Source organism: Coregonus lavaretus (assembly GCF_964263955.1).
Source record: "Coregonus lavaretus genome assembly, chromosome: 14".
In the NCBI taxonomy this organism is placed as follows: Eukaryota; Metazoa; Chordata; class Actinopteri; order Salmoniformes; family Salmonidae; genus Coregonus; species Coregonus lavaretus.
In genome coordinates this window covers 25,769,326-25,795,188 of record NC_140001.1, presented here as the reverse complement: position 1 = coordinate 25,795,188, position 25,863 = coordinate 25,769,326, and the positions used below count along the sequence as shown (strand labels likewise).

At 44.1% G+C, this 25,863-nt stretch overlaps 1 protein-coding gene across 1 annotated transcript in view; it reads left to right on the top strand.

The window, feature by feature from the left end:
* Positions 1 to 23,366: 23,366 nt before the first annotated feature.
* LOC311141604 (AP2-associated protein kinase 1-like) overlaps positions 23,367 to 25,863 on the top strand; it is a 73,360-nt gene continuing 70,863 nt past the window's right edge. Inside the window, exon 1 of the mRNA XM_084176979.1 lies at positions 23,367 to 24,320. Within this exon, the coding sequence (XP_084033105.1) occupies positions 24,158 to 24,320 (163 nt within the window). The 5' untranslated portion in view covers positions 23,367 to 24,157. The remainder of the gene's footprint in view (positions 24,321 to 25,863) is intronic.

The window sequence follows — 25,863 nt, the reverse complement described above, 5'->3', positions numbered from 1 at the left end:
GGACAGTTTATGTAAATGAGTGTCACAGACAACTGCTTGACAACACCTTTTACAAGAAACTCAGAAGTGACCCCACTTCCCAATTTCAGAACACTATCTTTTCTGTCCTAGATGGGTATTTAAGTTCTGGTCAAATCACCAAAAAAGAACACAATTTTTTGGCTATTCAACACCCTAAAATTGCTACTTTCTATACTTTGCCGAAATTACACAAGAATGTTACAAAACCTCCAGGGCGCCCTATTGTAGCAGGCATTGATGCAGTAACAGCCCCTTTATCGACCTATATTGACTTTTTTATTAGACCTCTCGCAGAACAGCTCCCCTCCTTTGTAAAGGACACCAGCAGTATGATCTCTATTATTGAATCTCTTGATCCTCTCCCTGATAATAACTTGTTAGTTACTTTTGATGTTGAGTCGTTATACACAAATGTTCCACACGAGGGCGGTATTGAAGCCATGGAACATTTTCTTCTGCAACGTGACCCTAATGAACTACTTTCCAGTGCATGCATTATAACATTGGCTGAAATAGTACTCACACACAACTACTTCATGTTTCTAAATTATTTCTTTATTCAGACGAAGGGTACAGCTATGGGATCCCCTATGGCTTCTAACTATGCTAATTTGTATGTGGGTTACATTGAGAAACAGTCAATTTTCAATCCACTCAAAAATGTTTTCTTGTGTAGTGTCGAGATAACGATGCTAATTATGCTGTGATGACAAGAAATCCGCTGACACTGTCCTTGATTATAATGGTTTATTACATCAAAGATTTCAGCGTCAATTTACAGACTCCTGCAGACATCTGGAGAACAACTGACCCAATCTCTAATATGTTATATTCTCCCCGTCCTTTGTTTCAACCATGGTATTTATAATATGTAACATAATATGGGTGGTTCTCCTACAGACCAATCCCTGGCCTTCACATAACAGACTTCCTCTGTTTTAGGGGGCCCCTATAGTAATGCTTTCCAGATGCTTCCGCAAGCTGAGTCAACTTCCTCTAACACACCATTTGCAAACGTCAGCAAAGTCATAAACTGTTTAGATACTACATATTTCCCCCCTTCGAGACTAATTAAGTCTCGAAAACAAAAATAATAGGATTATGACAAATAACCATTTTTCTTATTGAATAACTTTAGCAATAAACCAAAATGTATGGAGAGTAAACACATTTTTCTATGGAGTGTAAATAAATTTCTATGAAAAATGAACAAATCTTTATGGAGTGTGAGAGCGAAAAACCTGTCTGGCAGCTTTATTTCCAAATATCCATCAATCAATCAAGACAGTAAAATTCTCTCACGGCCCCTCTGCCCCAGGCGACCACCTAAGTACTCCAGATCAATTCATAAATCTTTATCAATGCATTTTAAACTAAGATGCAATTGAATACACATGAAAGCCTCAGAAAACAAAATACAATCAAAAATGTCCACATTCAGGCTGGTCGACCCATCGGACCCTCCTGTGGATTCTCTCTTTCCCTGCCTAGACCCAATATCCCTAAGCATCCACGAAAAAACAAAAACATCTGAGGTCCCCACATGTACCCAACAACAGAAAACATAATTCTTCAAAAGTTAATACAGAAAGAATATGACACAAATTATGTATTACACATGCAAATATGTCTATATATCATTGCAGACACTGGAATGTAGTCCACTACACTGCATCTCCTCAGCAGTGTCGACTTTCAATGCAACGTCGATGATGGAATCTGAACATTTCCACACCTTCCTTGTTCCACTTCCTCCAGTCCATTCATATTGTCCATGTTTGAGTATTTGAATCCCCTCTACACATTCCCCCATATGCTTCTGGAAGAAAAGAAAACACCAACCAGTATCTTTTGCAAAACAACACATGCAAATTAAAACATCAATATCAACAATAACATAAAAATGATATATAAAATGAATCACATTCCATTTCCCCCCTTTGATTCATAAGAAAATACTAAATATCACAATAATATGTAAAGACGTGAAAAATGATCGGATATTCAAAATGGATATCTATCCATCAATACTCCATCCAGTCCCACTTATTTATCTCCATCTAGATCAGTAACAGTTAACAACGGCATCTGAGTGTTGTCTCCAGGCATCACAACTCCAACCCATCTCAATATCATAGCCTTCGCAAAAGTCAATAACAAAGTACAAAAGCAAAACATCACACACAGCGCTATAAGAGTGGCCACTAAAATCTGAACTATCACTGCTCCCACTGGGCCTAACTGATCTTGCAACCAAGCCTTCGCTGACCATCCAGCTCCTTCAGATCTACCAAACGCATCCCTTATATTCTTCAATGCATCTATAACACTAGTGATATTATCGGAACTATCGGGGATCAAAGTATAACAATCATCCCCCGTCAAGTTCATAGCCAAACATAAGCCACCTTGTTTTGCTAAAATATAGTCAAGAGCCATGTCATGTTTCAACAGCGTCAGTCTGTGACTTCTTTGAGTATTTGACAGAAGGTTAAACCCTCTTATCGTTTCATTTGTAAAACCCTGCAAAGTATAGGTAATATTATTAATGTGATCTGCCAAAAATGTTACACCATACCATGGAAAAAGTCAAAGTCCCCACTTCTCTCCTAGACTTATCCTCCAATGGTAGGATTCCAGACTATGAAATTGCGCCATTTCCCTTTTCACCCTATTTCCAGACCTAGAATCAGATTTATCTGTATCCAGTGCTTCCCCTCTTTGAATGGTAAAAACCTCATATGGAAGCTTCAACGTCGACATGTAACAACATCCTTTCCATCCATAGGGTAAGAATATATATGCTTTATCACCACAAACCCACCAAATATCTCTCAAATTCCCAATAGTCACATTGCCAGGCAAAAGCTGATCTTTCACCATCAAAGTCCTGCTCTTCTTACTAAATGGAACATAAAAAGTTACATTATATTTCTCATTACTAACCTTACGTTCATGCTTACCCAAAGTCATCATATAATCATCACAATCTGATATTCCCATAAACATACCCAGTCCATCATATGTTTTATTTGAACAAAAACAGCTTTTAACCCTCACGGGTTTCACCTCCAATGCTTCAGGAATCGCTGTCAACTGATTTTCCCTCCGATCTAACAAATTCACATTGGGTAATTCATTTAACCCAGAACACTTAAACCTAGGCCTAAACAAATGCTTCGACAACGACATTATTATATCTTAATGATTGTTGCTGATACAACAGCCATGATAAAGCATAAGATTGACACGTACTTGATAGAGGTTGAGCCACCGTCTCTAAGATTGAACCCCATGTGCCTGGTGCTGGAATTCTCAACAGACATGGACCCTCAAGATTCCTCACTGATCTTACAGAATGAGTTAACTGCTGGAACCATAGATTCCTACCTGCCCATCCATCTTTAATTTGCAATACAGAAGAATCAAATCCATATGCCTTCCATTTAATTTCTCTCTTCCCTAACGAGCGGTATTGATCAGATATATCTTCTGGTGTTCCATCAAAAGTAAAGAACTCATCCTTTACCTCCAGGATAGTATTCTGCACTATTTCAGATGAATCTACATCATTCTCTACTACCATCTGCTCTCCTATTTCAACACTATCTTTACTACCATTCACAGCACTCTCCATCCGTATCATAAACTTCTGAGTCACTCTTACTACATCCTTTAGTTTCAGAAAAGTTGTTGTTGGTGTCTGTGTCACATTTCCGAAATGTGTTATCGCCGTCGTAACATTAATCTCTTTCAAAGTTACTGTTAAAATAGTTGCTTTAGTTGATATATTAACACTCTTAATTATTTCCAGTGGGAAAGTGACAGATGTCCTCTGTGTATTATTTACTGTTGGAGTGGCTGCTGTTATATACTGCTCCTGAACTCCTTTGGAGACTGTGGAAACTTCAACAGACTTTAAATCTTCCATCATAAGCGTCACCTTACGAGTTACATAGCCTTTTAACCAATAATTCTTAACTGGAACAAATTTTAACGCTTGCTCCAAATAAGTACACATATATTCTCCCTGATCTTCCCATGTAACATTACGCAAAATAAGTGAGCAATCACTCATAACCCTCTTCCACTTCATATCGTTGTACAACATATACTTCCTTTGACTAGATGAAACAGCTTCTACTTCTGGTCCTGATAACAACACTTCTTCTCCATAATTATCTCTCCACGTGGGAGGAATGTCACCACCCCCACTCCGTCTCTCACATCTACAAGGAAGATGAGCTGTACCACCCATCTTAACCCTAATGACAGTCTTTTCTTCTAAAATTGGTGTTGGAGCGATTTTCTGAGGCGCCATTGTAATCAAATGTGATACATTTATAGCTTTAATAACTGTCAATGTTGAAAGAGTTGAATTGTTTCTCACTGTTGTTGTATTAGGCTGAAGTGTTGATGTCATTGTTGTTGATTCATCTATTTTCCCTACAGCTTGGAGCTCTTTACTTATATTTCCATCTATCACCACTAGTCTCACTACATTAACTCTCAGTCCCAACTCTAATCCCTCACTTTCAAACTGTGGATTATAAAAAATACATTTATAATCACCTTGATCCTCCTGCTGGGAATTGTACACATAGAGACTGCAATCACCCTCAATCTTCAGTCTTCTCTTATCATTCAGCAACGCATACTTTCTCAATGCAACTGCTCCTAACAGATCTAAACTCCTTCCATAGCTATCTTCCCACTGAACTCTAAATTTCCCTTCACCACTGTTCTCCCTCGTACACTGACATGGAAGCTGAGCTGACTTTCCTAGAGTTACTTCAACTCTAGTTTTCGTAACGTTTTGGTCTGACTTTTCTCCTAACTGGTCTAGGCCTACTTTGTCTAACCGAATCACCAGCTTCTCCTGTAACAGAGTTGCCCTTGGTGATCTCCGCTGTTTCACATTCCACTGAAATATTCCCTGTTGTTTCTGGGACGTATTGAAAATCAATGTCCCCAAATCTCCTTCCCTTTTCATCCATTGCAGAGTCATCTCTGGCATCATCAGAAGTGTAAACATTATCATCAACGTTGTCCACAACATGGACAATCTCTCCTTCTGGGTTTTTACTCTGGATATTGTCATGCATCCCTCCTTCTGCCTGTTCTCCCCTATCTTCATCCTGCTCTCTTGAGCCTTCAACATCCTGTCTCTCTGCGCGTGGCACCTCTTCTCCAGGCGCTTTAACACAATGTGACAAATCATACCACGTTGGAGACCCTTTAACCTGGACAGCTGTTCCAGTACTACGAACAACTTCAAATGGTCCTTCACGACGTTCGTTATACCACTTCCTTCTAAATACCTTCACGAACACCTTGTCCCCAGGTTGCACTGTACTCCTTTTTTGCTCATCAAGCTTCTCCTGCACCTCTTCTTTTCTTTGCCTGTCAGAAACATATGTGGACAACTTTTTATGAAAATGTGCCATATATGTAACGTACGCTCTCATTTCATCTTCCAAAAGAGCCAAGCTTGGACCCTTTCCGCTTGTTTGCAAACAAGGCGTAGGCATCCTTCTTCCTGTTACCAGTTCATGGGGTGTCATACGTAGATCACGCAACTCACTTGAGCGACACACCATTAATGCTAAAGGAAGCGCCGCTATCCAGTTTAGACCCGTATGCTGACAAATTTTGACAATGCGATTTTTCAAGACACATTTTTTCACAAATCCCTTGACTTTGTGGGTGATAAACTGCTCCAAGACGTTGCTTAATTCCCCATTTTTGCTACATAAATTTCACTGATTTATCCACAAATTCCTTCCCATTATCTGAGGATATTCAATCGGGTAGTCCCCACCTGCTTATGACTTCTTTACACAAGAACTTGGCAACCGATTGAGCATATTTTAGCTTAGTTGGACATCTTATGCACCTCTTGGTGTAGGAATGTAACCAAGAATAACAGTCACACCCCTGCAAACATTATTTTTCAGACAGATTGTGCACCTGCCTATGACATAGTCAACCTGTTCAAGCAAATATGGTGCCCAAAAACCATACTCCTTTGTGATCTTTCTCCTAACCTCCCCCCTTGCAACATTAGCTAACCCATGTGCTTCCTGAATCATCAGACCTAATAGGTCTAGAGGCGCTACTATCAACCCCTCATGGTTTCTCCAAAGACAACGAAAGTCCTTCAATTTGTGGTTCGATCCCTTGGATTGCTTCATCTTTCAATGGATACTGATTCTTCCAAGGAGGTCTGGCTCCTGGTCGAAGTTCAACTTTCACCTCAATTGGGCTGATTTCACAAGTCCAATATCGGTACTGTATTGAGACCACAAACATTCTTGAACTTGTTGCAACATCTCCTCTTTCATAGGGTCTAAATCCATCTTCACACTGCAAATAGATTCATGTGTCATCCGTACAGCTTGTGGCTCTCCTTGTCCTTCTGTCATCATTTCTCCTATTTGCTTCTGCTCATAGCCTTCAGAAACCAACAAGGTCACATGTGGCACACTCTTCTCAATCTCAAATTCTTTATCCAGATAATCGTCTGTGTTTATCTTCATAGCTGCTCCTTGTGGTCCTAACATTATGCAACATGAGCTGAGTTGAACTTTCTTTGGTTGATTACTCAACCATTCCTCTGAGTTCGATTGGGCAGCATTCTTTAAATACTTGAGCGTACAATGAAATGGATATTCCGGAAGCCTCGCATCTGGCATATTTGCCACAATTAATTTCTCCCATATCTTAGCCTGCTTCAAAAAATCTTCACTGAGATTTCCAATCCAGAATACTGAAGAAGAATCCATCTCTGTCATTGTCACGGTTTCGGCCGAGGCTGCCTCTCTCCCTTGTTCGGGCAGGTTTCGGCGTTCGTCGTCTCCGGAATTCTAGCTGCCACCGCTGTATGTTTCATGTTCGTTTGCTTTTGTCTGTTTGTTTCCACACCTGTTTCTGTTTTGGCGTAATTAGTGTCCTATAAGTTTCTCGTTGTGTTTGTCTAGTGTTGTGTGTAATTATTTCCGTCAGTATTGTGTTTTGCTCGGTTGAGCTTATTCTCCACTGTGCTGGAGCATTTTCGCACCTGTGTGTGCACAGTTACATTTTGTCGCACCTGTTTGTGCGCAATTTACCTTTCGCCTTCGTGCGTGTTTTTTCGCTTTCGGGCTAAGTTGTCCTGTTGCCTTAGTTTGGCCAGTAATACAGCCTTTGGAACATTCAGTCTGAGTCCTGCGTTTGATTCCTACATTACACCTACAACACGCCCTGACAGAATTACACACCATCGATGGAATCAGCAGGAGCCGAAGCAGCCCAGACGAGACTGGAGGCCCAGGTTCGGGACCAACAAGATCAGCTCCTGCAGATGGGGACCGCCCTGCAGGAGGTGATTTCCACCATCCGAGGCTGGGGTCCGCCTCCACCGCCTCCCGCCCTGCCAGCACCATCGGCCAGCCCGCCCATTCCAGCGCCGGAACCTCGAGGAGTCCGACTATCTCTCCCGAGGGCCTACGACGGAGCCGCGGCTGGGTGTCAGGGATTCCTCCTCCAGGTGGAGCTATACCTGGCCACAGTGCACCCGGCACCTTCAGGGCATGAGAGCGTGTCCGCCCTGATCTCCTGCCTGGCCGGAAAGGCGTTGGAGTGGGCCAACGCGGAGTGGAGGAAGATCGACGCCACGACGATTACTTACAACGAGTTCTCCCGCCGCTTCAGGGCGGTGTTTGACCATCCCCCGGAGGGGAAAGCGGCGGGGGAGCGTCTGGTCTTCCTCCGGCAGGGGAGGAGAAGTGCCCAGGAATTCGCGCTCGAATTCCGTACGCTAGCGGCAGATGCAGGGTGGAATGATCGGGCCCTCATCGATCTGTACAGATGTAGCCTACGAGAGGACGTCCGTCGGGAGCTGGCTTGTAGGGACACCAGCCTCTCCTTCGACCAGCTGGTTGACATGTCCATCAGGCTGGATAACCTACTGGCTACCCGCGGACGTCCTGCGGAGGGTCCGCCCATTTCACCCTCCAGCGCCTCCGAGCCGTGTCCTATGGAGCTCGGGGGCGCTGGCGCTAGAGAGAGGAGGAGTCGGCAGGCTAGGGGGTCCATCCACTGCACCAACTGTGGTCGGGGAGGACACACCGCGGCTAGGTGCTGGGGATGGCCTCCTAGGGGAGATGACGACAGGTCCCGCACTGGGGATTCCCTCCAGGTGAGTAGGCGCCCCACTCACCCAGAGCTCACTGTTGCCCATTTTTGTATGCCTGTACGTTTTCCACAGGTAGCACCTCATTCCCAGCATAAGGCGCTGGTAGATTCAGGCGCGGCTGGGAATTTTATTGATAAAAAGTTTTGTTTAGAGTTAGGGATTCCCCTCATTCCTGTTGATGTTCCTTTTCCCGTTCACGCCCTAGATAGTCGTCCGTTGGGTACGGGCTTAATCAGGGAGGTCACGGCGCCACTTAGGATGTGTGCGCAGGGGGATCATCAGGAGATGATTCAGCTGTTCCTGATTGACTCTCCTGCGTATCCGGTGGTGCTGGGCATGCCCTGGTTGAGTACCCATAACCCAGCTATTTCGTGGCAAGAGAGGGCTCTGATGGAGTGGTCTGCTCAGTGTGTGGGTAGATGTTTGGGCGTTTCCGTAGGGGCTACCTCGGTGGAGAGTCCAAACCAGGTGCCCGCATTGCACGTTCCACCTGAGTATGGGGATTTGGCTATTGCGTTTAGTAAGGCGAGGGCGACGCGGTTGCCACCCCATAGGCAGGGGGATTGTGCGATAGACCTCCAGGCAGGAGCTGCGCTCCCACGGAGCCATGTGTATCCTCTGTCTCAGGAGGAGAAGAAAGCTATGGAGATTTACATAGACGAATCGCTGAGACAAGGATACATACGGCCTTCCACTTCCCCCGCGTCCTCGAGTTTCTTTTTCGTGAAGAAAAAGGATGGTGGTTTGCGCCCGTGCATCGATTACCGTGGTCTCAATCAGATTACGGTGAAGTATAGTTATCCACTCCCGCTGATTGCGACCATGACTGAGTCGTTGCATGGGGCGCGTTTCTTCACGAAATTAGATCTCAGGAGCGCGTACAACTTGGTGCGCATCAGGGAGGGTGATGAATGGAAAACAGCCTTTAGTACCACCTCGGGCCATTACGAGTATCTGGTCATGCCATACGGGTTGATGAACGCTCCGTCAGTTTTCCAATCATTTGTGGATGAGATCTTCAGGGACATGCAGGGGCAGGGGGTGGTGGTGTACATTGATGACATTCTCGTGTACTCACCTACCCGTGTCGAGCATGTGGCCCTGGTGCGCAGAGTGTTGCGGAGGCTGGTGGAGCACGACCTGTATGTGAAGGCAGAGAAGTGTCTGTTTTTCCAGGAGTCGGTCTCCTTTTTGGGTTATCAGTTGTCTGCGTCAGGGGTGAAGATGGAGGTAGACCGGGTGTCGGCCGTGCGTAATTGGCAAACACCAACCACTGTGAAGGAGGTGCAGCAGTTTTTGGGGTTTGCAAATTACTACAGGAGGTTTATCCGGGGTTTTGGACAGGTGGCAGCTCCCATCACGTCTCTGTTGAAGGGGGGTCCGGTGCGTCTGCAGTGGTCGGCCGAGGCGGACAGGGCTTTTGGGAGGCTGAAGGACCTGTTTACCTCGGCCCCGGTGCTGGCGCATCCGGATCCCTCTTTGCCGTTCCAGGTAGAGGTGGACGCGTCGGAGGCCGGTTTAGGAGCCGTGCTTTCCCAACGGTCTGGCGCGCCACCTAAACTCCGCCCCTGTGCTTTTTATTCTAAGAAGCTCAGTCCGGCGGAGCGGAACTATGACGTAGGGGACAGGGAGCTGTTAGCCGTGGTACAGGCTCTCAAGGTGTGGAGGCACTGGCTTGAGGGGGCTCAACACCCTTTCCTCATTTTGACGGACCACCGTAACCTGGAGTACATCCGGGCGGCGAGGAGGCTGAACCCTCGCCAGGCAAGATGGAGTATGTTCTTGACCAGGTTTACTTTTAAGATCACGTACATCCCTGGGTCACAGAATGGCAAGGCAGATGCGCTGTCTCGGCGGTATGACACGGAGGAGAGGTCCGTGGAGCCCACTCCCATACTGCCTGAGTCGTGTCTGGTGGCACCGGTAGTGTGGGAGGTCGATGCTGAACTCGAGCGGGCGTTACGCACCGACCCTAGTCCACCACAGTGCCCGGAGGGTCGGAAGTACGTTCCGCTCGAGGTTCGGGATCGATTGATCTATTGGGCTCACACGTCACCCTCCTCTGGACATCCGGGTATCGGCCGGACAGTGCACTGTCTTAGTGCCAAGTACTGGTGGCCCACGTTGGCAAGGGATGTGAGGGTTTATGTTTCCTCCTGCTCGGTGTGCGCCCAGTGTAAGGCGCCTAGACATCTACCTAGGGGTAAGTTGCTAACCCTGCCCGTTCCACAACGACCATGGTCCCACCTCTCAGTGGACTTTATAACAGACCTTCCCCTCTCCCAAGGGAATACTACCATCCTGGTCGTTGTGGACCGGTTCTCTAAGGCCTGTCGTTTGCTCCCCATGCCGGGTCTTCCTACTGCCCTACAAACTGCCGAGGCACTGTTTACCCATGTGTTCCGGCACTACGGGGTACCCGAGGACATTGTGGCTGATCGGGGTCCCCAATTCACCTCCAGAGTCTGGAGAGCGTTTATGGAGCGGTTGGGGGTCTCGGTGAGCCTCACCTCGGGTTACCACCCGGAGAGTAATGGGCAGGTGGAACGCGTAAACCAGGATGTGGGTAGGTTTCTCAGAACATACTGCCAGGACCGGCCGGAGGAGTGGTCAAGGTACGTTCCCTGGGCCGAGATGGCCCAGAATTCCCTACGCCATTCCTCCACTAACCTAACTCCATTTCAATGTGTGTTAGGTTACCAGCCGGTTCTGGCACCCTGGCAGCAGAGCCAGATCGAGGCTCCTGCGGTGGATGAGTGGGCGCGGCGCTCGGAGGAGACTTGGAACGCTGCACACGTCCACCTGCAGCGGGCCCTCCGACGTCAGAAGGCGAGCGCTGATCTCCACCGCAGTGAGGCACCGGTGTACGCACCTGGTGATCGAGTCTGGCTCTCTACCAGAAACCTGCCCCTCCGCCTGCCCTGTCGGAAACTGGGTCGGCGGTTTGTAGGGCCATTTAAAGTCCTGAGAAGGTTGAACGAGGTATGTTATAGATTACAGCTACCTGTGGAGTATAAGTGTATTAACCCCTCGTTCCATGTGTCCCTTCTCAGGCCGGTGGTAGCGGGCCCACTCCAAGAAGATGAGATCTTGGAGACTCCTCCGCCCCCGTTGGACATCGAGGGGGCACCGGCGTACTCCGTGAGATCCATCTTGGATTCGAGACGTCGGATGGGGGGTCTCCAGTATCTAGTGGAGTGGGAGGGGTACGGTCCGGAGGAGCGGTGCTGGGTGCCGAGGAGAGACGTTTTGGACCCGTCGCTCCTGACGGAATTCCATCGGGGGCATCCGACGCGCCCTGCTCCGCGTCCTCCTGGTCGTCCCCGAGGCCGGAGTCGGCGCACGTCTGGAGCCGCGCGTCAAGGGGGGGGTACTGTCACGGTTTCGGCCGAGGCTGCCTCTCTCCCTTGTTCGGGCAGGTTTCGGCGTTCGTCGTCTCCGGAATTCTAGCTGCCACCGCTGTATGTTTCATGTTCGTTTGCTTTTGTCTGTTTGTTTCCACACCTGTTTCTGTTTTGGCGTAATTAGTGTCCTATAAGTTTCTCGTTGTGTTTGTCTAGTGTTGTGTGTAATTATTTCCGTCAGTATTGTGTTTTGCTCGGTTGAGCTTATTCTCCACTGTGCTGGAGCATTTTCGCACCTGTGTGTGCACAGTTACATTTTGTCGCACCTGTTTGTGCGCAATTTACCTTTCGCCTTCGTGCGTGTTTTTTCGCTTTCGGGCTAAGTTGTCCTGTTGCCTTAGTTTGGCCAGTAATACAGCCTTTGGAACATTCAGTCTGAGTCCTGCGTTTGATTCCTACATTACACCTACAACACGCCCTGACAGTCATCATCAACAATTGGTAAACCTTTTCCTTTGGCACTTCTACCAGACAGCCGTCTGGTGTACATTTTATTGTACAGTTCAACTTACACAATGCATCTCTTCCCAACAATGCAATAGGTGTATGTTCTGATACCAGTATGGGTATTGTAATTTTCTGATTTTCATAGCAGAGCTCAATTGGTTCCGTAAGAGGAATCAGCTGTTTCACTCCCTCAAATCCAATTGTCCTAATTAGTTGATTGGACATAGGGAGATGTGTAGCATCTTCAGGCCGAACACAGGTAAAAGCAGCTCCGCTATCCGCCATCACTTCCAATGGTCGGTTGTTTATTTTCACCTCAATTGTTGGATCTTTTTTCCGGTCCTTCTGGGCACCCCTAGAATCCTTGCTCCGGGCCCCTATAAGGGTTCACCGGTCCTCCAGATGATCTTGACTGGCCCCTGTATCTTCCTCTGAAATTCCCTCTGGTGTTTCCTCCTGGCCCATTACACTCACGGGCAAAGTGACCAACCTGTCCACAATTATAACACACTTCTGAAGATTGCTGGAAGTATGGCTTAAATCTTCCTCCTCTTCCTCTTCCTAAGCCTTCTTGTCCTCTTTCTCTCCAATTCTGTGTCTGTCCAGAAATTGGCTGTGGATATGAAACAACTGGTACCGCTATTGGTGGCTGGTACAATTGCGGTTGGAACTGGTCCAGTTGAAGCTGTGGCAGTGATTGTTGATTTGGTGATTCTGCATAACCAAAGCTTGTTTCTTCTCCTTCTTATTCTCCACCAGTTGTATTTGATTGAGTTTTCTGAGAGTTTCTTGGTCCTGTTCTTTCTGGTTGTGTTCCTTTTTTCCTGTACAGATCCACTTGATGGGCTATATGATCTGTATAGACACCTTTTGTCATGCTTCCAAGTCCAACCACCTCTGCCAGTTTGCTCCTTACTGGTGAGGGCAGTCCCATCTGCAATTTAGCTCTCAAAATTGACTGCTCAATTTGACTCACATCTGGATCATTTCCGGTAATATTTCTCCACACTTGATGAACTCTTGACACATAGGCTCTCGGATTTTCTTGTTGTCCTAGTGGGTCAATCAGAATGTTGTCAGGATGCACATTTGTTGGAAACGTATCTTTCAGTGCTCTCCACAGCTGATTTCTACTTGCAGCCAACAATTCAGGATCATTCACTGCAGTCCCCACATATCTATTAAGTCCAGCTCTCTGAAAAATGTCTTCCATATCTGGAATCCCAAGGAGATTAGCCAAAAGTATCTTAATGTCTCCTATGGCAGACTGTGTTCCCACCGTAATTTCTTCCAATTTTGAAATCCAAGGATATGCTCCATCTTGAAGAGTAGGCAGCTTCTCAAGTATATCTTACATATCGGTATTCTGCAAAGGCTTATACTCCAGGTTCTGTCCTCGAATTATCACTGGCATCATCTTCTTACTTGTGCTCTCTTTTCTTGTAGGATAAAATCCTCTTGAACATGAAGCACCTTTAATCTCCAAATCTTCATCGCTTTCTCCATCTTCACTTTCATCAGAGATCGAATCTCTTGTATCCTTCTTCCAACTTCCATCACCCCTTCTTTCCTCTCTGGCCAACCTCCATCTGATCACAGGGTCATATCCACCCATGATCTCTTCTGAATCACTCTGATCATCATCATCATCATCTTCAAGTTCCATCCTCCTGAACCTCACTCCACCCTTAGTTTCCAGACATCTTGTTTTCTTCTTACTTTTGGAGTTTGGATTCATCTTTATGGTCGTTTCTGCTTGTCCTCTCTCTATTATTCGTTCATCTTCATCTCTGATGCAATAATCACCCCCCTGAATGATCATTGGAAGCTGAGGATAGACGTCCTTAAACTCTACTTCTTCCTCGTAAGGTGAGGGTATTTTTGCTGAATCCGTATGTGAGAAAGGTCTATTGACTTCTGCCATTAGTTTTTCTGTCACCTTCACCTCTTTTGCCATTTTCTCTATACCTCTGTTTCTTTTATATTTGGTATCTTTTATCAGTTTTTGTCCTTCATTTTCAAACAGCTTAAGAACACCCAGCTTTCTTTGTCTCTTTTCTTTACGATGTTCCCTTTTTTTCCCATTCTTTTGATCTGCCTTATAAATCGACACAAGCACTTTCATTATGTTGATGACGTCAGGGTTAAGAGTCCCTTCCACTGGCCATGGTTGTTCAATGTCAGGCCAACGTTTATTCCATTTTCCAGATAACCTTGCAATACCATTAACTAGAGGATTACTATTTTCTACTACATCAACAGGAGTAATTACTTTCATAGTTTTGATGTCCTTTTTCCCCATTGTAACAACTTATTTTATATTCCTTTATTGTGAATTATTTTATTATTATTATTATTTTAAACCAATTAATTTGTAAACCAAAAAGTACTTTTAGACTATGTAGCTTATGTTTCCCTCCCTTTTTAATTTTTTTCTCCATATTAATTAATTAATCAATATATCTATTTATTTTTATTAATTTATTAATTTATTAATTAATTTATTTATTTATTTATTTATTTATTTATTTATTTTTTATTTTATTTTACCAAATTATTGATTAGTGGCAATCTTACCACATCCGATCAGGAAAAGTAAATGAAAGTAGTCAACTTCAGAGCAATCCAAAAAAGAAAGACCTGTAATCCAGCAACACTACAGCACTCACAAACCAATTGCTTAATAATCACCCAATTACCTTAATTTTACAGAATAATGTCAGTGCTGGATTTCCAACACAACTCTAATCAAACCAACTCATGCACAAAAAACTCCAATGTGCAATTCTTAATTACATCAATTCATCAGTCTGTTGCCAAGTCCCTGTCAAATTGTCACAACATGAAATATGCTAGGCACACACAATATCCTGTATGGGAAGGTAAGTTTTGTGAACAGAACAGTACTGGCCTTGATTGGACTGGATCCGTGGCAGCACACACTGTCGCGTGACGCACTGGTCAGCACCTTCTCTCTCTCTCTGTCTCCTCCTTCTCGTCTCTCACATGACAGAAGAACAAAGGAACAGACAAGAATTTAGTCTTTTATGCACTCACTGGGTTATTTCAACCATACAATACCCTTTTAGACATACCTATGTTCACACTCGCGCTAAGAAATAAGCAAACAGCTTAACTCAGGAATATTATAAATAGCTCAATAACGTTTTATTTTATTTTATTATTTTTATTTTTAATCCGTCACCATATCTCTCATTTATAAATTCAATAGATCTCAATCAAATAGTTTCATCGTTAAGCAACAGCCGATTTAACAAACAGAATACTTTATTCGTGTGTAAGTCTCCCCCTCCTTCTCTGTCTGCATGTCACAGCAGCTCAGTGCAGGCAGGGGAGTGGCATATTTGCTCTACGTAACTCTAAACTCATAAAATCCCACGCATGCGCAGTTCATTCACCAGTGCGATTTCAGAGTGAGAAGAGCTCCCCCAAGCAGCTCTCTCCAAGCTAAACAACAGAAAGTAGACAGACCAGCTGTCCCTCCGTTATTTCCAACACAGATAAACAGTAACACTTAACAAAACTCCCAAACCAACACAGAACATAGAACACAAATCCTACTTCGAAGTTTCTTATCTTTACTTATCCTAATCTGCAGATTTATAGTTATTTTCTTATCCATTACAAAACATCTCTATACACTCTTAAAATCCTCCCTGTAGGCTCATAGTCTTTTAACAGTTATTAAACGTTCTCTTTTTATAGAGACTCATAAGATTTTAACCTTAACTTCCTCCCAGGGGGCTCATAGTTTTTTAACAATTATTAACGTTCTCGCTAATGGAGACTCATAAGATTTTAACCTTAACTAACATATTTCCTTACAAAAAACTAAAACCCCCGTTCTCAACCAAAACATATATACATATATATCTCTAACATAAATCTTATCATACCATGAGTCGACACACAGCTGAAGCACAACAGAGACGTCTTTATTTTATTATTATTTTTCCCCCCACACACACACAATTCAAGAGGAATGCATCCGTTCCTACGGTCCTCTAAAGCATGCTACCGTCGTTCCTTATTTCTCATATTTCCTTCCTAAATTTCTGCTACCTCGAGTTTGCAGATATTCAATGAGAGGTTACATCGAACATATACCTCGTCAACTATATGTCGAGGGGTAACTTACAAATGAATGTATCTACCACAAACTCCAGTTCCCAGAACTGACCTTAAAAATCAACCTAGTGAGTTTTCAGGATTTTCAGCCCATCCTAATGATTGCCTCGTTTGAGGGCTTCCGTAGATCAACAACGTCCTAATTAGTATACATTTTTCCTTAGTTCCTGGCCTTATTCCTTCATTCTATTCTTTTTCAATTTTATTCAAGCCAAATATCCCTGTGCCCAGTGTTATCAATTCCTATAGACACTCCCCCCTGTTTGCGTTGTTTTCAACGCAAACAAATTTAGAAATTTAGAACGGATTCTCATCACACAGCAAATAACAGCAAAGCGCACACGCAAGTTCTTAACGGTGCAGTCATTCAACGCACACACACAGACACACGAACTGACCAGTGCCCAAAGTGGTGAGAAAACTCACCCTCATCTGCCGGACTCTGGAGCGAGAGTCAGCCCGGCGCCCATGATGCAATGTTGAAACAGACGCAACACGTCCAAAATACCTCATCGCCATTAACGTAGTGTCGAGATAACGATGCTAATTATGCTGTGATGACAAGAAATCCGCTGACACTGTCCTTGATTATAATGGTTTATTACATCAAAGATTTCAGCGTCAATTTACAGACATCTGGAGAACAACTGACCCAATCTCTAATATGTTATATTCTCCCCGTCCTTTGTTTCAACCATGGTATTTATAATATGTAACATAATATGGGTGGTTCTCCTACAGACCAATCCCTGGCCTTCACATAACAGACTTCCTCTGTTTTAGGGGGCCCCTATAGTAATGCTTTCCAGATGCTTCCGCAAGCTGAGTCAACTTCCTCTAACACACCATTTGCAAACGTCAGCAAAGTCATAAACTGTTTAGATACTACACTTGCCTAACATTATTATTTGGAAACGGTACATTGATGATATTTTTGTTCTATGGAGGGGTGATGCAAAACAGCTCCAGGCATTCCATGCTTTTCTTAACTCTTGTTCTGACCACCTGAGATTTACTATGCAATCTGACACACGTCAAATCCGTTTCCTTGATCTTCTGATTTTGTGTGAGGATAAAGTTCTATACACTGATCTTTACAGGAAACCTACTGATCGTAACAGTTTGTTGAGGGCTGATAGTTGTCACCCGCTTCCCTTGAAAAACAGTTTGCCCTACAGCCAATTTTGTCGAATCAAAATAATTTGTAAAAAACAATCAGATTTCGACCGTAATATGGCTGAGACGCAAAGAAAATTCAAGGAGAGGGGGTACAAAAATGGTCAGATTAATACTGCCATTGAGAAAATTCAAAACAAATCGAGACCTGATCTCTTTCAAGGACAGTCTCGCAAAAAGAAGCATTCTTGTGTTCTAACTACACGCTATTCAAAGTGCTCTGAACAAATTAAGGGAATCGTTCACAAACATTGGCACATTCTAAGATCCGATGACAGTATTGGTAATGTGTTTTCAGACCCTCCCTTGGTTGTATTCTCGCGGGGCAGAAATCTCAGAGATCAATTAGTAAACTCTGATTTACCACCCTTAAATATCCCTGCACAACGTCTATTTGCGCCTCTACCGGATGGAAACTACAAGTGTAATGGCTGTGCTCAATGCAATGGCACTTACAAATGTAGATCCTTCAAACACCCCCAAACAGGGAAACAGATCCCAATCAAAGGTGTTATTACGTGCTCCACTAAGGCAGTTATTTATCTTATAACTTGTCCTTGTGGTAAAAATGATGTGGGTAAAACAAAGCGCAAATTAAAAGTACGAATCTCGGAGCATCGTAGCACCATTAGGTGCAAAAAATCGACATACCCAGTCGCTGCCCACTTTTTGGAAGCGAACCACTCGATTTCTTCCCTACGTTATATCGGCATCGAACAGGTCACCCTCCCTAGGAGAGGGGGTGACCTCGACAACTTATTGTTAAAACGAGAGGCTGCCTGGATCTTTAGTTTAAAGACCCTTGCTCCCTTCGGTCTCAACGTAGACTTTGATTTGAAGCCATTCTTGTGATTTTGCTATTCATTGTAAATGTTGTGGGCCTATGTAGCCAAGTATCTATGATCATATGCTATCCATGTTTTTTGTATGTTGTTTTTTGTATGTTGTTTTTATCTGTGAATTGGCCAATGCTATTAGGCCACACCCGGCCATGATTACAGACACCTGCGTGTGTCCTTTGACACTATATAAACTAGTGACCCGCAGTGTTTGTCATTATACCCTGATGAAGACAGCTTGTCTGTTGAAACGTTGGTTATTAGGATATTAACTTATTGCATCTGAGCTCCTAGAGTGTGCGGCTTTCCTTTTCTTTTTCAAGTGTTTTACGCCGTCAGCCAGCACCTCGCCTAAATAGGTGTGCGTTTCTTTCGCCTTTATCTTAATCTGGTACTGTATATAAACCACAACTCAGAGTATAAATATTTGTGCAAGCACAGAGCTGTACATCTATTTTTGGATGCACTGTATTCCCTTATGTCCCTTGCTGTTTCTTTACATTAGGCCAGAAAACTGAAGACATAGGCCTACTCTGCTATAATGGAAAACAACTGGAATAATGTGTCAATTCTACAGTGTCCTCACATGTAATTTCAGTGGGAATAGCACTCGGAGGAACAGAATAAAACAGAGGAATGAACTTGTGTTGACTAGTGAGGATTATTTAAAGTAAGCAGAACAGAACACTTAAACATCATGTCTTTCTTGGATAGTAGCCTACGCAGCAGGGAAATCTGCATTCAATTTTCTGCTCTGTTGATTTCTCTGTTTCCTTTTTCTGAGGTGTGTGTTCACAGCTTTGGAAGAGAAGAGACTGAACTGTGTTGAACACTTACATTAGGTTTTTTGAGGGGTACTTAAATGAGGAAAACTGTATGTTAGTGATCTTATTAACTAAGGGCATGTCATCACACTATTACAGCATGTCAATTGTTCTTCTTTAACCTCATTTTAAAAACAGGAGTGGCTCCTAATCCGTGACCAGATCTTTTATTTCTGAGGCTTCCGTATCCGTGAGTGCGCAAATTCTTGGGGGAATTTGGGACTTCACTTATTTTCTCCTGCCGAAACCGGATCCAGAAATTACATCAGAGTTAAATGCCAAAAAAGAAACTATTCGCAATGTACAAAGCAAAACAACCAAAATATCAATAGCCACTATAATGTCGAAACATGACTTTGTCCTGAGTTCAGTACCATTTGCTTGATTTTGCAGACCCACGACTATGGTGTATCGGCATTAGCCAGCTAGCTAAGATAAGAGACTGAACTGTATTGAGCACTTAGCTGTAATTACATTCGGTTTTTCGAGGGGTATTTAAAAGAGGAAAAATGTGTATGATCTCATCACCTGAGGGCATGTCATCGCACCATTACAGCATGTCAAATGTTCTCCTAGTCCAATGGAAAACGATGCAAACCTGCTGGCTAATGGCTAGCTAGATGACCAGAGGTGAAAGTGAGGTCCTTATGAGATTCAAGGCTTTAATAAGTGCCATCGTACAGAAATAGCAAAGAAAAGACTGGTTGATGAGCTAGCTAAGTTAGTTAGCAAGGTAGCTATGACAGTTACCAGTGTGCATGCACAAATGCATGATGACACATTGTATCGAAGTCAAGAAGGCATGCAGAACGGACTGCCTCTGGGACTGGAATGCCCCATCTAGCTAGCTAGTAGAGGGGTACAAAAACGCAAGTATACAGATGCATAGCTCATACAATAATATTTGTTTGTTCTAGTCAATGACAATACATGTTGCAAAGTAAATACCTGCGTCAAATATATCTCATTGCATTTCATAGGAAAGGGGACTCGCTCAACATCGAGCTTGTGAAGGGGGATACACATAATGATAGCTAGTGATTGAGAAGGAAAAACCCTGTGACCACTAGATGTCCTCGTATACCCATATTTAGATCAAATGCACTTGATTTTTCATCAATACTGTGTGAATGACAAGCCCATTCAATCTATTTTGGTGTATCTATAATAATCTTTGTTTTTTATACTCAGCAGGTCAGGGCCTACATACTTCAGATACTTTGTCTTCATGAATGGTTTCACCTGGGCTTGGTTGCATCCCCCATCTTAAAGTGTAAGAAGGCATTTGATATCACAATGTATGCTGTATTTCCATTTCCCCTGGATTGCCATTTCTCCTTTAGTTAGCCCCACCCCAGAAATGCAAATCAGTTGTCAAATCAGTTTACAGAGAAAATACATAGATGTATGTATGTGTCTAACAGATCCATAAGTGTTCTCCAAAATGTCCCAGATATGTTAATATACAAATGATGTGCAATAGTGACATTTTACACCAATGCAGCAAACAAGTACTGTTGAAATCAATTTGATTTGATCTGTGGGTATTCAATGACACCTAGTGGTCGGTCGTATGGTTGTTTCTCCATAACCATCATTTTATATCTCCCCCTCGCTGTTCACAGTTTGTTGTGATCTGGTAGGTCCCTGAAAACTATCTCCACTTCTTTCCTGTGCAAAAACTATATTGAGGACTAATATGCAATGTATTGAGCATTAAACTACATGACCAAAAGTATGTGGACACCTGCTCGTCGAACATCTCATTCCAAAATCATGGGCATTAATATGGAGTTGGTCCCCCCTTTGCTGCTGTAACAACCTCCACTCTTCTGGGAAGGCTTTCCACTAGATGTTGGAACATTGCTGCGGGGACTTGCTTCCATTCAGCCACAAGAACATTAGTGAGGTCGGGCACTGATGTTGGGCGATTATGCCTAGTTCGCAGTCTGCGTTACAATTCATCCCAAAGGTGTTCGATGGCTTGAGGTCAGGACTCTGTGCAGGCCAGTCAAGTTCTTCCACACCGATCTCGACAAACCATATCTGTATGGACCTCACTTTGTGCACGGGGGCATTGTCGTGCTGAAACAGGAAAGGGCCTTTCCCAAACTGTTGCCACAAAGTCGGAAGCACAGAAACGTCTAGAATGCTATTGTATCCTGTAGCGTTAAAATGTCCCTTCACTGGAACTAAGGGGCCTAGCCCAAACCATGAAAAACAAACCCAGATCATTATTCCTCCTCCACCAAACTTTACAGTTGGCACTATGCATTCGGGCAGGTAGCGTTCTCCTGGCATCCGCCAAACCCAGATTTGTCCATCGGACTGCCAGATGGTGAAGTGTGATTGATCACTCCAGAGAACGTGTTTCCACTGCTCCAGAGTCCAATGGTGGCAAGCTTTACACCACTCCAGCCAACGCTTGGCATTGTGCATGGTGATCTTAGGCTTGTGTGCGGCTGCTCGGCCTTCTTCTTCCTCCAAACACGGCGAGTGGAGTTTAGACCAAAAAGCTCTATTTTTGTCTCATCAGACCACATGACCTTCTCCCATTCCTCCTCTGGATCATCCAGATGGTCATTGGCAAACTTCAGATGGGCCTGGACATGCGCTGGCTTGAGCAGGGGGACCTTGCGTGCGCTGCAGGATTTTAATCCATGACGGTGTAGTGTGTTACTAATGGTTTTCTTTGAGACTGTGGTCCCAGCTCTCTTCAGGTCATTGACCTACGTTTGCTGCTCTGCCAGGCCCTAGGTATCCTACCCAGCTTGGACCCACATTTGCTTCTCCGTCAGGTCTGCAGTCTCCTGCGCTGCATGGATAACAGACCCCCACATTATTGGGTATGCATTGTCCTATCCCGCCAGGCTTAGAGCCCCCTGCCATGCTAGGCCCTAAATTAGTTGCACCATCTGCAGGTCTGCAGTCTCCTACCCTGCTTGGATTGCAGCCCCCTGTCTTATTGAGTATGCGGCGTCGTAGCCTGCCAGGCTTACAGCCCCCTGCCCTGCCAGGCTCTAAGTTAGGTGCCCTGTCTGTAGGTCTGCAGTCTCTGGCCCTGCGCGGATCGCAGCCCCCTGCCTTAGTTGTTAGGCAGTTGCCTAGCCCGCCAGGTTTAGAGCCTCCTGCCCTACTAGGCCCAAAGTTCGCTGCATTAGGCTCGCTGTCTCCAGACACAGTCAGCCCACAGCTCCCTAGGTTCTCAGTCCTCAGCCCTCTTCGGCCCTCAGTCCCTAGCACTAGGTCCTCAGTCTCCAGTTATACTGGGTCTGCTGTCTCCGGTAATAGTCAGCCCTCAGTCCCTAGCCCAGGTGGGCCATCAGGCTCCTACCTAACTAGGCTCAGAGTTACCAGTTCCTCTAGTAGGCCCAGAGCTCTACCGCTCTCCTAGCTCTCCGCCAGTTTCAAGTCCAGAGTCATTTTCCTGTCAGGTCCAGAGCCAGTTTCGCTGTACGGTTCAGAGACAGTTTCTCTGTCAGATCTAGAGTCAGTTTCCCTGGCAGGTCCATAATCAGTTTCCCTGGCAGGTCCAGAGTTAGTTTCCCTGGCAGGTCCAGAGTCAGAAATATCTTATTACATAATAATTATTCACGCTGGACTTATTTTTCAATAAATCCAGCAATAAAAGCTACAATGCTGATATTTGTGAAAACTCTTCACAGTTGTGTGCTGTGAGTGTCACTGAGTAGGCTGATACCCCATTTCATGGACCCAAGAACCATAGGTAAGGCCGAACATTGCAATATGAATGTTCAATATGCACAATAGACTAAATTGTGACGTGATTTTCCCATTAATGGACCCAAGATCCATAGGTAAGGCTGTACATTGCAATGTTAATGCAATTCTGAAATCTAATACACCCTTACAAAAAAAGATTGCAGTTTTAAAACTGCAGTAAAAGTGCAGTAACTGCAGTCGACTGTGGTATTTTGGATGCAGTAATTGCAGAATAACTGCAGTGTACTGCACTCTAACTGCAAAATTACTGCAGTAAAAAAAAGCTGTTATTTTGGACGCAGTATTTGCAGCATACTGCAGTTATGCTGCAGTGACTGCAATCTTTTTTCGTATGGGCATCCACAGTGCGATTTCAATTTTTTTTTTTTCTTCTGTCAAATTAACAAATTGTCTTTTGTTGAATTTATATAACATTCCAAACAAGCATTATCTAGTCCAATTGTGTCATGATTCCAAAATGTTAACTGTTTGCATCAGTTTCAATGGGGGACCTTTAATTTGAAGGTGAACTGCCGATTCCACAAACACAGATTGTGCTGACTACAATTACAATTCCCTGGTCTCATTTAGGTCAACGTCACTTAGATTAGTGACTGTGTTTATTTAGCATAGTACACGGTTCTTTGCGACGGAGAACCAAGTAAAGATAGAAAGGTTTTCTCAGATATTTCGAAGGTGCAAATATTCTCTCAGGTGTCAGTGCCTGATCTAACTGCCTACCGAATCTGACAGACAGTCGCGCCGATTTGCACATTTTGTAATCGACCGTGAGCCCAGGCAGTTCTTGTCAACGGGAGTAAAGCGGGCTGTGAATTACTAGCTAGCTACTAGGACACCAAAGTAGCTAACTAATCATCGAAAAGAAACCAGGGAGGAGATTCAGGAGTTAACACCAAGAGCTCTGGAGAAGCGGGTGAAATAGCTAGCTAAATGCCTTTACACTGAAAATGGGTGACGTGTGTAAATAGCTAGAAGCTAGCTTAGCATGCTGCAAACGCAACTGTCAAAGCCAGCTAGTTAGGGATTTTTTGCTACCACTAGTTAACTGATTATCATTGCTACTGTTATAGCAATAACCTTAACTAGCCAGTTATTCATCGCTAAACCGTGTCGACGCATATGTTGATAGTGAGTTAGCTAGCTAGTTGGCTATTTAGCTAGCTAGCTATTATGACAGGTGACACCTTGGTAGCTAGCTAGCTAGCGCCTGGAAATCTAACGAGGAGGCTGTTCAATAAGATAGCTAACTTGTTAACTAACCTAAATTGGCTACGCTGGCTACGGTCATTCAATTATCAAAATCTGATAGCTAGCTAGGCGTTCTGTGGATAGGTATTGATTGCAAACCAATCGGCACTTGGCTATCACCACCGGAAAATGAAGAAGTTCTTCGATTCACGCCGGGAAATTGTGAGTTCCGGGCCTGCTTCTGGAGCGGGTGGAGGAGGCATTGGGTCAGGCAGCAGCGGTGGCAGTTTCATTGGACGGGTTTTCACCATTGGACGGTATCAAGTGACCGTTGATGAAACTGTTGCTGAAGGTGAGTTAGCGTTAGAGTAATTGATCTGCTATTAAATTATATACACTCCAGTGGAGGCTGCTGAGGTGAGGACGGCTCATAATAATGGCTAGAATGGAATAGCATCAAACCATGTGTTTGACGAATTTAATACCATTCCACTGATTCCGCTCCAGCCATTACCACGAGCCCGTTCTCCCCAATTAAGGTGCCACCAACCTCCTGTGAATACACTCAGGTTAAAGGGTTAGGGGAAGGGTTAGCTAAAAGGGTTAAAGTTAGGGGACGGGTTAGCGAAAAGGGTTCATGTTAGGGGAAGGGTTAGCTAACATGTTAAGTAGTTGCAAAGTAGCTAATAAGTAGTAGTAGAAAAGTTGTCTGATTTTCGAACACGCAACCTTTGGGTTGCTAGACGTTCGCGTTATAGGACCAACCACCAACCACCTTCATTTGTTTTTTTGTCTTAAGTAACCTTCTGTCTTATGTAACCATACAAACGTAACGAATTTCAGTGTCCCGGATTTAAATGTACTATTTCTATGAGACCAATCAGTGATATGGCCTCCATCCTATGGTATTAATCTAACATAAGCAACATTAGCTGCTTTTTTTGTGCTTTTGTTTGCAAATGGTGGAATGACAGATTGTCTTAGATTTTCATTCTAGGAGATATCAAGAATTCTGTCATCAGGGTCAATAATAAGGACTTAGGCTACCCTATGCCTGGGGGCCTTGGAAGCTTGGGTATGGTATGCAACTACTGTATCAGCTGTGAGCTCCCTAAAACAGTGATGGTGTCAGGATTCGTTTGGAATGTGACCACTAGACTGATAGTGATATGAATCATGGGAATCTAAAAACTGGACAGTCTGCATCCTGAAGCAGACAGGGGATCTAGGGCGTATGCAAGGTTGTGTAAACCATTTCTATCATTCAGGATTGTCCACCTGGTTTGTCTTTCACAGGAGGAACATGGCCCTGGAATTGGAATCTCACCTCATCATTACATTTTACATTTTAGTCATTTAGCAGACGCTTTTATCCAGAGCGACTTACAGTTTTAGTGAGTGCATACATTTTTCATAAATGACATACATTATAGGCTAACCTGTCTAGCCCCCATTCCTCAAGGCTAGGAGGGACAAGGTATTAATTTATGTTTGCTCAGACATTATTACCTTCTGACTGAGTTACAACTCTTTATGACAAATGGAGGGGATCAAAAATGTGGTATTTTAGATGAGGATATCAATACAATTTGCTACATGGGGGACAAAGGCAACAGGGAGTGGGGAGGCCTATCAGTTATGGCAATAAGTTAGCACCCGTTCCACACAATACATTATCTTTCAGATTAGACTGTCTTTGGTCTCGCTGCTTGTCTTTGGTCACTGAATTTTGTGGGTGTGTGCATTTGCATCACAGGGTTGGTTGGAACATTGACACACCTTACCTTTTGAGCTATGTTCTCCTTCACATGATGTTGATGATCATCTGGCTTTGTCTTTGTCATTTCTTAATATGTTTGGTAGACCAGAATCTGAACTCATCATGAGGGGCCGTA